The sequence below is a fragment of the Bos indicus x Bos taurus genome, chromosome 2 (assembly GCF_003369695.1).
Source record: "Bos indicus x Bos taurus breed Angus x Brahman F1 hybrid chromosome 2, Bos_hybrid_MaternalHap_v2.0, whole genome shotgun sequence".
In the NCBI taxonomy this organism is placed as follows: Eukaryota; Metazoa; Chordata; class Mammalia; order Artiodactyla; family Bovidae; genus Bos; species Bos indicus x Bos taurus.
This window is the reverse complement of record NC_040077.1, coordinates 19044458-19060151: the sequence shown is the minus strand read 5'-3', so window position 1 is coordinate 19060151 and position 15694 is coordinate 19044458. Positions and strand designations below refer to the sequence as shown.

The 15694-nt window shown below is 40.2% G+C and overlaps 1 protein-coding gene across 1 annotated transcript in view; it reads right to left on the bottom strand.

Moving 5' to 3' along the window:
- The window catches only part of PDE11A (phosphodiesterase 11A), a 422322-nt gene that overhangs the window by 27879 nt on the left and 378749 nt on the right, over nucleotides 1–15694 (bottom strand). Inside the window, exons 18-19 of the mRNA XM_027556915.1 lie at nucleotides 11424–11498; nucleotides 5870–5953 (exon numbers count right to left, since the gene is read on the bottom strand). Coding sequence (XP_027412716.1) covers nucleotides 5870–5953; nucleotides 11424–11498 — 159 coding nt within the window. The remainder of the gene's footprint in view (nucleotides 1–5869; nucleotides 5954–11423; nucleotides 11499–15694) is intronic.

The following is a 15694-nucleotide window of genomic DNA, read 5'->3' as shown; positions in this document are numbered from 1 at the left end:
TGGTCTGCATGGATCAGAGCTGCGGCAGCCAGAGCCAGCAGTCAGACCCTGCACGGAGTGCTTGTGGCAGCCACCCCACAGTCCCAGAGACCAACCTCATATCACACCCAGAGCCCTGACCCCGCAGGCAGCCGGGGCACTCTGTCCCTCTCACCCCCCAGCCACAGAACCGTGACAAGGACAGGTAAGCTCCCCTAGCACCTGGACGTCAGCTGGGGAGAAGGAATGGTTCTGACTGAGGACAATTCACATTTTAGTCTTCCTAAGGACTTGTTTTAACCAGAAAGAACTGAGAAGCTTTAAAATCAGTCCCTGAACACCCCCAACCCATCACCAGGAGAAGGCGGAGCCAGATAAATTATAGAGAATATAGGAAGTTATTTTCTTCCCTCCCTTCTCTTCTTTCCTTCTTCCCTCCCTTCCACCTTTTCTTTCTTCCTGAGTTTTTGGAGTTATGTCATTCCACATATGTCCCCCACTTTGTAGAGACAAATAAGAAGTTAGCCTTAACTATTCCTTTCTCTCATTCACAGGAATACTAAATGTCGTAGAGGAAAACATTTATAAGAAACTGATTTGGGTGGTGTTCTACTTTTATTAAGTACGTGATAAAATTGTTCCCCTCTTTAACCACATTCTATTCCTTGTAGGCTTTTAAGAGGAGAGTCCTAACTAGTCACTCTGCAGCTCACTACTTTTTCTTTCTTTTTTTCTAAATTGAACACAAGGCATGAACCATCTGGGGAACATTGAGTTGTTTTTGAAGTTCATTTCTTGGTATCCAGAAAAGCTGTCTTGGTGTAGCACCTTACTTTTCCAGTTTATCAATTCTAACTCCAGGTTCTACAACTTGAACTATATTTTAAAGATTTTTTTTCCTCCCTTCTTTTCAGAAAGCATGTTAGTAATTGCATCAGGTGGAATGCATTTTCCAAAACAACCGTGACAAATGAAGGCAGAAGTTACTATAACCCTAACTTCAGAAGCCCTGCCTGTTGCACAAATGCCTTGACATTCTCACAAATCTTGCCAAAATCTTCTTTTACAGGAGATCAGTATTCCAGCTAGAACCTGGCCAGGTCAAGCTCTTTTTTTGTTGTTGTTGTTGTTGATCAAATACTCCAAAATCAAGAGCCAGTTTGGGATAAGCTGAAAATCTGATTATGTTCATAACAAAAATGAACTCTCTCAACCCTTAACACACAGAAGATTTATAATGATTTATAGCGCCTCATTGAAATTCTAGGTGCACTGAAGTTTGACTTAGTTGAGAATGAAAATGAAGGGCAAAAGCTTTGCCCGCTATTGCAAAGACAGGCTCAGTGTGATGCTGCTACATCAGGTTTTCTGTTTATCCCTAAGGCTGGTGCAGCAATGACTTCAAAGTTTGATGGTGTCTGGGGTTTTTTTCCTTCGTTCTTTTTTTTGTTTTGTTTTTTCTTTCTCTAAAGAAGTTGAGCAGCAGGCTAATGGATCCCCAGCAGGGTGCAAAGACAGCGGAAAGCGAGGGAATCAGATGTCAATGTGTTCCTCAGAGATACCCTGCTAGGACAGCTAACTAACCAGGGCTTTAGTCTTCTCTTGGGGAACACGCTTTGATGGTTCCCTGCCCACTCCTGGCTTCCTATATGCTTCCTGATTAAAATGCTGTCACAGATAAATCATGACTTCTGCGACCGTTTTCTTTTCTTTTTTTTTTTTTTAAGGAAAAGTTTGGAAACATAAGATTAAAACGATGAGCAAGTTCTAGAGAATTTTATGTGCACATATAAATGTGTATTTAAGCACATCACATCTCCCTACTGTAGAACCATCCATGGGTCTGGGACTATTCTCTGCATGTTCCTTCCCGACCCATTACTTTATGAGGTATGTTTATATATTTTCTTTCAGTCACTTTCAGTCAATCACTAGATTACTCTGGAAAGTTCCTGTTGAACAGATTTTGAGGGGTTGGGGGGTTTCATTGTTTTCCTTCAGCATAAGCACAAGTTGGGAATTGAAGTTGTCTCAGAGGTAAGAGTTTCCACTTTAGATGCAATGGACATTCAAAATCTACCAGTGTACTTTTGTGGGTTCCCACCTAGGCACACAAATAAATAGCCCTTCGGGTACCACAGAGTATTAATAATTTACTCTTTGTTTGGAGAAGAGACAAAACTCAGCAAACTGGAGTGGAAGTGGAAAGTGCTTCATCTATTTTGACCAAGCACAACCCTCTTAAGCTGATTTTACCCAGTAGAAGTCAATGAAGTAAAAAAGCTGCCCTAGAACCATATCTGTATCTATTGCCGGGCTGCATCTCCATCTTCACCTCCACAAGCCCCTTCCTGTCTGGGGCTGCACCCAGCAGCCTCAGCCAGACAGTGCGTTTGATGGGCTTCTCTCTTCATGGGCCCTCATCTTTCTACATTGCTCTGACTGCCAAGAAGGTTTCTGATCATGATGTACGTATCTGTTTGCTTCAGGCTCTATGTGAGGTTTCTTGCCACTCAAACCTGCTCTACCTTGGGGTCAGGGCTCTGGCCATGAAGAGGTCTCAGAGCTACTCTTCCATATCATTTTGCCCTCTGCCCAGACTAACTCAGCAAAGCCACACTGCATTCTTATGTTCCATAATGAGGAAGATGATGTCATCTCTCACAGTTTGGGGTTACTGTCAGCTTCATGCTTTCCTGTTTGCCTTTATCCTCTCAGACTCTTTATTAGTGCTGCTGCTGCTGCTGCTGCTGCTAAGCCACGTCAGTTGTGTCCGACTCTGTGTGACCCCATAGACGGCAGCCCACCAGGTTCGCCCGTCCCTGGGGTTCTCCAGGCAAGAACACTGGAGTGGGTTGCCATTTCCTTCTCCAATGCATGAAAGTGAAAAGTGAAAGTGAAGTCGCTCAGTCGTGTCCAACTCTTCGTGACCCCATGGACTGCAGCCTACCAGGCTCCTCCGTCCATGGGATTTTCTTCCCCACTAAAAAACCCAGACTGACCTTCCAGCAACAACCTGAATTCCTGTAGACATTTTGACATTTTACTAGCCTCACATTAGGGACCTTCCATGCTTGGTGAGTCATTTCCTCAAGATTTTGTGTCTTCATACTCATGGTGAGTCCTCTCCACTGACTGATTCCATTTCCATTGCGGAGCATCAACAGTTAATAATGTGAGATTATCTAGTTAAATAATGAAAAACATCCAGGTGCTCAAGATGGGACAAAAAAGGGATTCTCAAGGAGGGTAATTAAAGTCACTTTACAAGGTTTCAGTTTGAGGGCTTTTTGAATGTTGATTTCAAAATTAGATCAATTTATATATTCATATAAATATGTATTCATATGACTATATAAACATATATTAATTGTCTAGAAATTAATATATATGAAAATTCTATATATAATTTATAAATATTATAACGAATTTATATGAAATCCATGAGGTTTTTAAAAAATAAGATGAAAAAAGAGCATGACTTTCATGCTTTGTTCACTGAGAAGATACAGCAGCAGGTATGAATATGAACTTTTATAAACAGCTTGTTCCACATTCCTCTTTAGATGCTATGACTTTCCCCATTTGGTTTAGTAAGAAAAGATCATGGGTGAACATCCAACAGAGGTGAGATGAGGCAGCAGAGAGGCCACTACGGCGAAACCAAGGCCACAGATGAGTGGGACGCAATCTGATTTGGTGGGAGCGTCACTTGAACTTTCTATATGTCAGTTTCCTGTGAATAAAATTAGCAAGTGTATCTAATATCACAGCTAGGTAGTAAAGTAAAACGTGAAAAATCAGGAATGATAGATAATATGATGGGGTAATATTACCCCCTAAATTCTGGAAACTGCTGTTTTCATTTTAAATTCAAAATAACTTACTTTTTAACCGGAAGATTTTAAAGTATTTAATGGGAAGTATAAAAATAAGCCCAAGTGATTGTGAACCAGCAACGAAACATTTAAATTTCGTTTTTCATGGAAAAACACACAAGAGTCCTTTCCAGCATTTACGGTAACTAATCCTGTAGGAAGGGTTGTGTAGAGTTGAAAGCTACTTTCATTCCAAAGTAGCTTTGCAGACTAACGCTGAAAACTTATCAGCCATACAAAAACAACCTAAGCTTTACCCACAGTAAAAGGAATTTATTAATTGCAAGAAATTCATCTCATTTATTGCCTAAGAATGCACAGGAAAGTGAGTAAAATTAAAAAGTAATTCAACATGGGTAGTCAAGGTCAATTTCGCAAAGCAAGATATACCTAACCCAACAGCTATAGGCCTTACACCTGGCAACCCAGCTTATTCAGAGATACCAGAGGAGTGAGGATGGCAGAAGTGGATGGGAGAAAAGAGAGGTGAAGATCTTCGTATAACAATGTAGACCTTATTCTTGATATTTCACCCAATCTTTCATTTTTAAATAAAAGAGCATTATGTCCCATGTATCATTAAAATAATTCATTTTAGATTCTTTTAAAGCTTTACTTCTCTGATTTTATGCTATCATGTACTTAATGGATAATATAAAACAAAAAAAATTACTTTTGTTGTTTATAGTCATTAAAAATTACATTTCCATCTTCAAGACAGTATTCTATATTGTTTTATTTTTTAGGATAATGTGACAGGGCTCAGCAGTTCCTAAAAGTGCTGGAAATGAAGTGGTAGATAAGCCTGAAACTTAATGGTTGTGAAGTCCTTAAAAAACAATACTGTGTTTTTAATGGAGTTAGAGTGAGAAATGAAGCCGTTTTGCTTTCCCTGCATGCGTTTCTCACTCTGAAGTCAAAAAAGCAGCTCAAGCTGATTGAGGTAGGTAGGGGGTAAAGAACTTACCAGGTTTTTCACATGAAAGCAAATGCATAGAAGTAGGATTAAAAGCCAGTGTGCACTAAAGTTTGAGTGTTAACTGATGTCAGCTCTACTCCTACTCAGAGAGTGGAGTGTGAACATCCGGAGCTGGTGACACTGTCTCCTTGCCAGAAGCAGGGTCTCAAGCCCACACAGCAGAGTTGGAAACCACCTCACTCAGGGTTCAGTGGCTGCCTTTTGTCACGCATCTCAGACAGAGGCAGATATTTAAGATGGAAGAGGCTTTACAAAACCCTGTGGCCCAGGCCAGAGGGTCAAAGCAGAAAACTATGTTTCATGGAACTCTCAAGTCTCACATGATATTAATAAAAGTAAAAGAAAAATGGTAAAAAAACTGAAAGAGATGTCCATGGTCAAATGTTTAAGAAACTCAGAATTAATCAAGGTTAAACGTGTTTCTTTCCTGAAGTCCTTTTCCAAGCCTTCAGTATTTTAATGTGCAGGAAAAGAAAGTGAAAGTGATAGTCAGTTATGTCTGACTTTTTGTGACCCCATGGACTGTAGCCTGCCAGACTCCTCTGTCCATGGGATTCTCCAGGCAAGAATACTGGAGTGGGTTGCCAGTCCCTTCTCCAGGGGATCTTCCTGATCCAGGGATAGAACCCACGTCTCCTGTGTTGCAGGCAGATTCTTTACTGTCTGAGCCACAGGGAAGCCCCAATTATTGGGCCTGAGACCTCTTTCTAATAAGATATTCACTAGGCTATGGATGGACATTTCTGTTCCTTAGGGGCACAATTTGAGAAATACTGAGAGATAATATTACGATACCTGGTTTATAGATGAGGGAGCTGAGGCCCAAGGAGAACTCGGGTCTTTGGGTTCCGAGTACCCACTCTTCTCAGTGGACTGATCAGAAATCCGAGAAAAGATAAGCTGCAACCACCATTCCTGGCAACACACATACCCTGGGAGGGTGTCCTAAAACCAATGCTTCTGAAAACGTGGTACATACACTTTTCCTTCCTGGCCCGGTGAAGACACACAGACCCTCTCGGATCATGATTACCTGATACAAAGGCATACAGATGCTATCAATCCACTCCAGTTGCAACCGAGGCAGCTCATCCTTCCGGTTCCGATCAAAAATAGCCTGGAATAGGGGAGGAGAGCCTTGCTTTATTACACCAGAGACTTTACGGGTGCTTTGTCAAACACTTGCCACAATGATCCGATTTTTACCAACTGAACACTTCACAAATCACAATCAACCTTTACACGTACTTTCTTTTCCTTTATCTGTGATGAGAAATAAGGTATTTTCACCTCTTTTTATGAGATTTGTAAGCGGATTTATTTGGACTTTATAGCATGCAACTCCTTGGGGCCAAAATCTGTCTTCAGATATAGGTAACTGCTACTAAATCAAGTCATCAGGTCACTGAGAACTGGGTACAAGTCAAAGGAAGGGAGAATGTTTTATTGCCACAAAATAGTGCAGGCTTTTATTTTTATAGTGAGAGAGTATGGAATAGATTGGAAAAGATCCTTAAAAGCAATGTCATTTTGAATAGGAACTATTTGTGTTAATTTTTCAGAGTGGGGACAATTTTGTGTGTTTTTCAATACAGTCCTGTCATTAAAAAATTCCTAAATTTTTATCTATCACTAGACGGATAATTGGAGAAGGAAATGGCAACCCACTCCAGTATTCTTGCCTGGAAAATCCCATGGTCGGAGGAAACTGGTAGGGATGGATAATGGGGGGAAGTACCCATTCTCTCCTCATTCCCAACCTTTAAACTTTATGATATTATAATGTTAGAAAATTTTTGAGAAGAAGTGATATATTTCTGTTGGGCAGTCACAAAAGGAGAGACACTTGGTTGTCACTGGACGGCTAAACTGGATTCCTTGGACAAACTCTGCCCAGTGTACTCCAGTGGGAATGTCCCTCCCTTTGTTCTTATGCGAGGCATCGCGCATTACAACAAGCGCTCGACTATCACATCCGGGGAGATCCAGACCGCCCTGCGCTTGCTGCTACCTGGGGAGCTGGCCAAGCACGCCGTGTCCAAGGGCACTAAGACTGTCACCAAGTATACCAGCTCCAACTAAATATAATATGTCTAGCCGCTGTTAAGGGAGAAGACAATGGCACCCCACTCCAGTACTCTTGCCTGGAAGATCCCATGGACGGAGGACCTGGTGGGCTGTAGTCCATGGGGTCGCTAAGAGTCGGACACGACTGAGCGACTTCACTTTCACTTATGTATATAAACTTTATTGCCAGAGGGTATATTTTCAGGTATAGATTCAACTTATCAATAAATTTTAAATAGAAACACATGAAATGTTTTGCCCAGATACAAATGAGATTGTCTTTAACTTAGATGACACCCACACAATGGCTTTTACTGTAAAGCATTAAGCAGGAGTCATAACATTATTAAGTATGCTGCAGATTCCAGGTGCTGTATCAAATGTGTCACGGACATGACCAGCTCAGGGATAGGTAAAGGCTAATTCCTTTATTCTTAAAGGGTAAGGCCAGGGTCTAAGAAGCAACCCCGCTCCGCCTTACTGTCTTACAGTAGGTTTGTCTTTCTTCTAAATAAAATGTGGCATCCACATCATGTTGGTATTCACAAAGGTCATGAGGGCAGACTCGTGACATGTCCTTGGTCCATATATGTTGAAAAGTCCTGCATCCTTTAGACTTAGGAACAAAGGTGAGACTGGGTGGGGCCCAAATCATTTACTGCTGAGGCTCACAAGAAGATATAAGGGTGCTGCTGAGGAAAGTATTTCCAAATTAGGGAGAAGGTCACTGCCTCCCACTGGCCCGCTCATCCTTGACTGCCATGTGGAATGTAAATATCAGGAAGGAGGACTAGGCACTCCAAGAACACTGCGAAACGTGCTGGAGGAAGGGCTGGTTTCTGTGAACTACATGGATCTTGGTTCAGTATGTCCAAGATTTAAAAACATTTAAATGTTTTAAAACCATTTAAAAAACATTATTCTGTTTTACCCTGTCTATAGTTCTCAATGTTATCTGAAATTTTCTTTTTTGTTTAATGACTCTTTATGGTGCATAGGATATACTTTTTTTAAAATTCACTTTAAAAATATTCACAATTAGCTGTGCAACCATTACAACAGTCAATTTTAGAACATTTTTATCACTCCAAGGGAAAAAAAAAAATCACATACCAATTAGCAATCTCTCTTCATTCTTCCCCAAATCCCCTAGTACTTAGGCAGTTCACAAAATCACTTTCTGCCTTTATAGATTTGTCTGTTCTGCAGACAAATGTCTGTTCACATTTTATGTTCATGGAATCATATGATATGTGGTCTTTTGTGATGGGCTTTTTTAACTTAGCATAATGTTTTCAAGGTTTACTGTGTAAGCTCACATCACCACTTCATTTTTATTGCCAAATGATATTTCCTCATATAGATATACCATATTTTATTTATCCATTTATCAGTAGATGGACATTTGGGTTGTTTCAACCTTTTATTATGTATAATGCTACTACATTCAAGTTTTATTGTGTGGATGGATGCTTTTGTTTCTCTTGGGGTTATAATTAGAGGTAGAACTGCTTGCCACATGGTAACCCTGGTGTTTAATGTTTTGAGGAACTGCCAAACTGTTTCCAAAGCAGCTGCATCATTTAAACTCCCACCAGCAATGTACAAACTTCCAATTTCTCCACATTCTTGCCAACTCTTGTTACTGTCTGTCTTTTTGATTATAGTCATCTTAGTGGGTGTGAAGTGGTATCTCACTGCAGTTTTGATTTGTATTTCCCTGATGACTAATGATTTTTATTCATGTGCTTATTGGCCACTTATATATATTCTTTAGAGAAATGTTTATTCATATCCTTTACCCATTAAAAAATGTGTTGTCTTTCTGTTGTTGAGTTGCAATAGTTTTTATATATTATATATTTTATAAAACATTTTATACATTTATATAATAGCTTATACATATTGCAATATTTTGTATATATCCTAGACATTAGGCAGGCTTCCCTGGTGGCTCAGATGGTAAAGTGTCTGCCTGCAATGTGGGAGACCTGGGTTCGATCCCTGGGTCGGGAAGATCCCCTGGAAAAGGAAATGGCAACCTACTCCAGTACTCTTGCCTGGAAAATTCCATGGATGGAGGAGCCTGGTAGGCTACAGTCCATGGGATCGCAAAGAGTCAGACATGACTGAGCAACTTCACTGGTTAGACATTAGGCCCGTATCAAATAATGCTTTATAAACATTCTTTCCCATTCTGTGGGTTGTCTTTTCACTCTTTTGATAGTGTCCTTTGATACACAAAGTTTTTTATTTTGATGAAGTCCAATTTCTCTATTTTATCTTTTGTTTCTTAATCTTTTGGTATCATATCTAAAATATCATTGCTGAATCCAATCCAGAAGATTTATATCTTGTTTTTTTTCTAAGAGTTTATAGTTTTAGCTCTAACATTTAGGTCTATGCTGCATTTTGAGTTTATTTTAGGGTCTGGTGAAAGAGAAGGTCCATTTTCATCTGCATGTGATATTCCATTGTCCCAGCACCATTTGATATATAGATTATTTTTTCTTGATTGCATTATCTTGGCACCCTTGCCCAAAATCAGTGGGCCATGTCTGTAAGGGGTCATTTCTGGACTAATCACTTCTCAACAAATGTTTGATGAGTGGAAGTGTGAGATACCACTTTGTCCTATGTTTCCCTTTACAAAATTTTGCATCTTGTAATTGATTCCAAGTGAAAATGTATTTAATGTCCATATTTCCTGCCAGTTGACAAGCTTCTTGAGGGCAGGGAAGATGGTGCTGCCTCATGTCTTGATGCACTGCGGTTCAGCCTAATGCTTAATACTTGAAGGTGGTCAAGCATGTTCTGTTAACCGACTCACTGCTTCCAGTATTAATTTGGATGAAGTTACTCTGTTGACCTTTAGGACTATGACACCTGAAAGGGCTCTTGGACAATTTTATCCCTAAATATCAAGGAATAATGGATACAGAAGGTGTCAGATCTGGGTGTGCACATTTCTAGACATTTCTGGAAAAGCACTAATGTGGAATACTCCTGTTACAGCAGCCAGGCCCCTCCTGAGGAGATGGTCTTCAGTCGTATTAAGTAGGCCCCTATGGGGAGACAGTAGCACGTACAGCTATGTTTCCACCACAAAAGTAATTTCATTTATGTCTCCAGAAAAGCCCTTACCTGACTCTACAAAAGTTCCTTAGTGCTGCACCACTACACCTGCCAGCCTGTCAATGCTGGCAATTAACTCATATTTTTTCCATTTAATTAAATGACCTGTGGTATTGCTGCAGTGTAAGGCCTTCAGAGGAGGCCTTGGAAACAGTTTTTTAAAAGAGGAGACAAGCTTTTACTTGAAAATGGATATACTAATAGCTGGCAGAAATTTGGGTTGTACTATGTTTTACACATTAACTATGTATTCCAATTTAGCATCTTTATTTTAGAACCAAATTTGATGACACCACCAAAAAAGAACAAAGGAATGTTTTGAAAACAGTATAAACAGATATTGCTTTGGAAATTAAAATAATTGATGGGTGTGTTAACTTATGTAGTCTCCTGATCTATTATGGGTCAACAACAAATAAAGAATAGTCAAAATTAGTAAGTCTGAGTTCTGACTTCAAACAGGTGAAACTCTTCAAGCTAGGAGCTCTTCTGCTGCTTTTCCTTGTTTTTAAATGTCAGTAAAGGAAAATGTTTTAAAACTTGAAGATCTTACAAATATTCAAAACCTAGTTGATCTGAATCTTCATAAACAGACACTCTTGATAACTGACACATTCCTTGAGCTGCATTGAATCTTCTGTGCTCTGGCAGACTTTAGAATACTCTGGACCATTCTTGGATCATTGGGTGATATGTTTTGAGCTACTCTTTCATTAAGAATAAAGAGACTGCCCCCTCCTGTGGCTGGCGACTGGGGCATTTATATCTTTGTTTTCTGATGGGTAAAAACAGAATCATCCTTAGCCTAGGGTAAGCATTCTCAAATAGTAACTGAATGGTGGAATCCAATAAAAACAGCATTTCAATCAGCAGAACCTAGCTTCTCAGGTGCAACTTTTCATTTTGCAAAAAAAGAAACAGAGACTTGAAAGGATTTGCTTTCAGAATTTGGAAAAGTTCAAAATTGGAAAGTAAAATCCAGATTATCCATTATTTACTGCACCTGCCTGTTCTAGCCTCTCAAGGCTGGACAGCTTGCCTTTAGGTTTGTTGTTTTTTTTTTCCCCTGTATTTCTGTTTCAACATAGCCACTGACTGCATATGAAGCACCAGCCCTGGGCTTTGAGTTATTCAAGTACTGCTCTGCAATCCTCCCTTGTGCCTACTTCTCCCAGTGTGGGAACACGGGAAATGCTTGTTAAGTCATCAGCCCTCTTAACCAGAAACCTGGGAATAACAGTGTTTAGCATCTAAGTTTAATTGAAGTTTGAAACTTTCAAGAGTGCTTCCTTAAATTCATTCTCAGCCTTTCAAGGTGCAATCTGAAGTTATTTTGAAATGTCATTCGAAAGGGTAAATACATCATAAGAAAAGGACAATCTTACTGAAGGGGTGAGTTTCAGTTCTGCTCTCTCCCGATCGCCTTGTTCAAAGAACTCGCTGGTTACAAGTTCAGCCACCTGAAACACAAAAACATTTTAATTAATGTTCATATGTAATTCATCATGAGACGTAGAAGTTATTTCTGGCTTATGTCTATGGCAGTTGCCTTCAAGACAGACTATCATTTGAAAAGCGTATGAGGAAGTTCATTAACCTTTTGTGTTTGAAAGTATGACAGAATTTAATCAATGAACCTGATTTCCTTTTAATCAGATCTTGTGCATTGTATTTTTATTTATTGAAATAGAGTTGAAGTACAGTTGCAATCCTTAGACACATGCCAATAGACAATCTCTGAGAGTAGAGCTTACATATTCAGATGAGGCATGGACATGTAACCTTCAAGGGAGGGAATGTTCTTATCCAGAAAAATGAAGCAAATAATAACCTAATAATAATTGACGTTATAACAGATTATCATACTGTATTTGTAATAATAATTCAGCCAACGTTTGGTTGTTTCTGTGCAGATTTTTTCACTCTGTTGCACACATATTTTAGCCTGGCTACACTCTGCCATCATAGAAACTTTTTAACCGCGTCCCCCTACCAGTATTTGTGTGCACTCTGGAAGGGTTAACCCCAGGGCCCACCCTTTGCTTCCTACTGTAGCAATCAGTCAAGGGGCAGGACTAATGCCAGATTCATTGTTCATACCAGACTTTTTGGTATTTTTTTTTAATAATTATTTATTTATTTTTGGCTGCACTGGGTCATGGTTGCTGCTTGTGGGCTGCTAGGTGTGGTGAGCAGGGGCTCCTCTTCATTGCAGTGTGTGGACTTCTAGCTGCAGTGGCTTCTCTCGCTGTGGAGCACAGGCTCTAGGTGAAAGATCTTCAGTGGTTGCACAGGCTTAGTTGCTCAGCAGTATGTAGAATCTTCCCGGATCAGGGATCCAACCCATGTCCCCTGCATTGGCAGGTAGATTCTTATCCACTGTACCACCAGGAAAGTCCTATAGTATGTTATGATATGACTTGAAGAATGTGATTTGGTTTTAGGCTGTCTCCATCCACATAGTAAATAACTGTTTATTTATGGTGGGTTCTAGTTGTTAACAAGCACAATGGAATGGCTGTTCTACTGTAAACCACACAGATATTTCCAAAGTAAGAACATATATTTTTCTACTTTTCATCTATTAGCATGGATGATCAGAAGCTACTGATCACGGTCAGGCTTATAGAGATTTCCCACCCCCGCCCCCACGTCCTGTGCTTCTATCAATAGGTTTATGGGAAGAAAACTGATATAACAGATAAGGGCTGACCGGATATTTTCAACAACACCGTGGTGAACATCTGGGAAATCTCTGAGATGAACTAGCTGGATTTACAAACTGTTGAAAAAACGGAAAACAAATTCCAGACAACTTGATGGCAAGAAGATCTGATTTCCAGGCTAATTCCAGGTTCTTATAAAGATGAGGTTCTTAGGTCTGGCAAAGGTTAGAGTGGCTTAATTTTGGTCAAGTGCAGAGAATCAAGATCATTTACCTAAATATATCTCTCAAGAGATTTTATCAACCATAAATGGTAGCCATTGATAAAACAAAAAGAATATGTAACATACACACACATCTGAGAGTGGCAAGTATAAAGTCATTTATTAACAAATGAAATGGCCAGCGCAGATTTTAGACATTGGAACTGGCTGAATCTTCCTAGGATTCCGGTTCACTTCTCTCCAGTCTCTGCCACTGCCTTTCACATTAGCACTCTAAGCCTCTCCTGTTGCTCTCTGGCTTTCCTTTAGAGAAGAAATGGCCCTCTAAGGACCTGGCCTCGCTAATCAGTTTCCAGAACTCTCCCTCGGACTCCTCTGAGGTGGATCTTTTGCACTAAAGAATGTACGTGTGTATAGCAGGTCACCCCAAGGTGGAGTCCTGAAGAGGTCAGTAGTCCCTGGAAAGCAAAGAAATTAAAACAAAATCCTTGTATTGAGCTTTCTAAAGTGGTCTTGGCTATCTCCCCTGAGCTTCCTTCACAGCTCAACTTGTACCACTGTTTCATTTGTACTTAAAAACCCAAGCAGGCCTATTAAGTGGCTCCTGATTGAATTTTTTATTAAAGAAGGAAATTGAGATGCTAATCAGGCCTTGGGGGATGACTGGGGAAACCCACATGCTTAGAGTCCTGTGTGCAAGTAAGGCAAAGTGAAAGAGACTCCAGTGAAAAAACGTTTTCAAAGGGAATTAAAAAAAAATCAGCATCCAGGAAATTGGAAATATATTTCTATTTTTAAAAGAAGTTTCTGTTGTTTATGTCCAACTGTTTCCTAACATCCTACTAGAAGTGAGTAAGTTTTTGAAAATATTTAACTCATTCAATTTGGAGACAAAAGTGAGATCTTTAGAGTTGTGATTTTTTTTTTAGATTTCTGATGGAAACATTTGGAAAAACAGGGTTTTATGTTTTATTTCCCTGACCTCATGAGTTTCTGCATCAGTGAGCAGACGTTCAAATCTTGAAAATAAAATAATATTTATATCAGTGATCAAGAAGACCACCTACAAGTGGCCACTGGGCCTCTTCATTCTACAATCTCAATGCAGTAACTTTTTTCCTTTCAAGTACTTTGTCACTTTCTGACTCCCAGCTGGGCTGCTGCTCCTTTTATCTGTGACATGCATTTCACTGGGGTCCTGATGGCCCTGGCACAGCATCCCTAATCCATCCCCTTTCTAATCTTCTCTATTATCCTCGGTCCTCCTAACTTTTTCCTACTCTCCACCACCTTCCACCCCTATCATAGAGGCCACTCCCCACAGTACCTGGAAAAGTCACCTACCTCTTCTCTGCAGTATATTCCCAAACTTTATTTTAAGGGAGGCCATCCCACATGAGGGAGGGAAAGGTGGGCACAGATGAAGAAATAAGCTACGTGACCAACAGATTCTCCGCCATAACCTGCTTTTTAACTTCAAGCATGTGCGCATGCTTAGTTGCTCAGTCGTTTCTGACTCTTTGCGACCCCATGGACTGTAGCCCACCAGGTTCCTCTGTTCATGGGATTCTCCAGGCAAGAATACAAGAGTAGGTGGCCATTCTGTTCTCCAGGGGCTCTTCCTGACCCGGGGATTGAATCCAGTCTCCAGCATTGTCAGTTCAGTTCAGTTCATTTGTTCGGTTATGTCCGACTCTTTGCGACCCCATGGACTGCATTACGCCAGGCTTCCCTGTCCATCACCAACTCCTGGAGCTTTCTCAAACTCATATCCATCAAGTTGGTGATGCCATCCAACCATCTTATCCTCTGTCGTCCCCTTCTGCTCCTGCCCCCAATCCTCCCAGCATCAGGGTCTTTTCTAATGAATCAGCTCTTCGCATCAGGTGGCCAAATTATTGGAGTTTCAGCTTCAGCATCAGTCCTTCCAATGAATATTCAGGACTGATTTCCTTTAGGATGGACTGGTTGGATCTCCTTGCAGTCCAAGGGACTCTCAAGAGTCTTCTCCAACACCACAGTTCAAAAGCATCAATTCTTTAGCACTCAGCTTTCTTTATAGTTCAACTCTCACATCCATACATGACTACTGGAAAAACCATAGCTTTGACGAGACAGACGTTTATTGGCATTGTTGGTGGATTCTTAACTGTCTGAACCACTTCAATCATGTCACGCTAAAGTGAAAACCAAGACTCAGTTGGAAGAGAGTCTATTTATTGGAGGAGAGTCTGTAGGAAAACAGCACCACCTGCACCAAGCCGTGATGTGAGCAAGATAAAAACTTTCATTTGTGTTCAGCAACTGAATTTGAGAATATATTTGTTACTGCAGTCAAGCTTAGCTTAGCCTTGACTAACACAAAAATTGGTATGGAAGCGAGGTACTGCTATTCAACAGAAAGGAAGGAAGGAAAAGAAAGAAAGGAAAAAACCCTAAAATATGTGGCTTGAGAGTCAGGTATAAAAAAGTGAGGAAATGGTTGTTAGAAGCTGTAGGGATGATGATCCATCTTACATGGTGGCAAAATAGTTTGTATAGTTCTCATGGAAATAAAGCAAATACTGTATCTAGAACTTACAGCCTTAGGGGAAGAGATTAGAAAAGAATTAAAAATAAAGTTTAGATTAAAAAGAAAGTTAATAGCATGTGATGGCTGCTATTGACTGTTTTGCTCGGTATTATAAGAAGTGAGCTCAGAAAAGGGTTGGCAGGTGTATAATCAGAAATGAAAGGGAACAGAGAAAATCATAAATTCTGGGTCCTA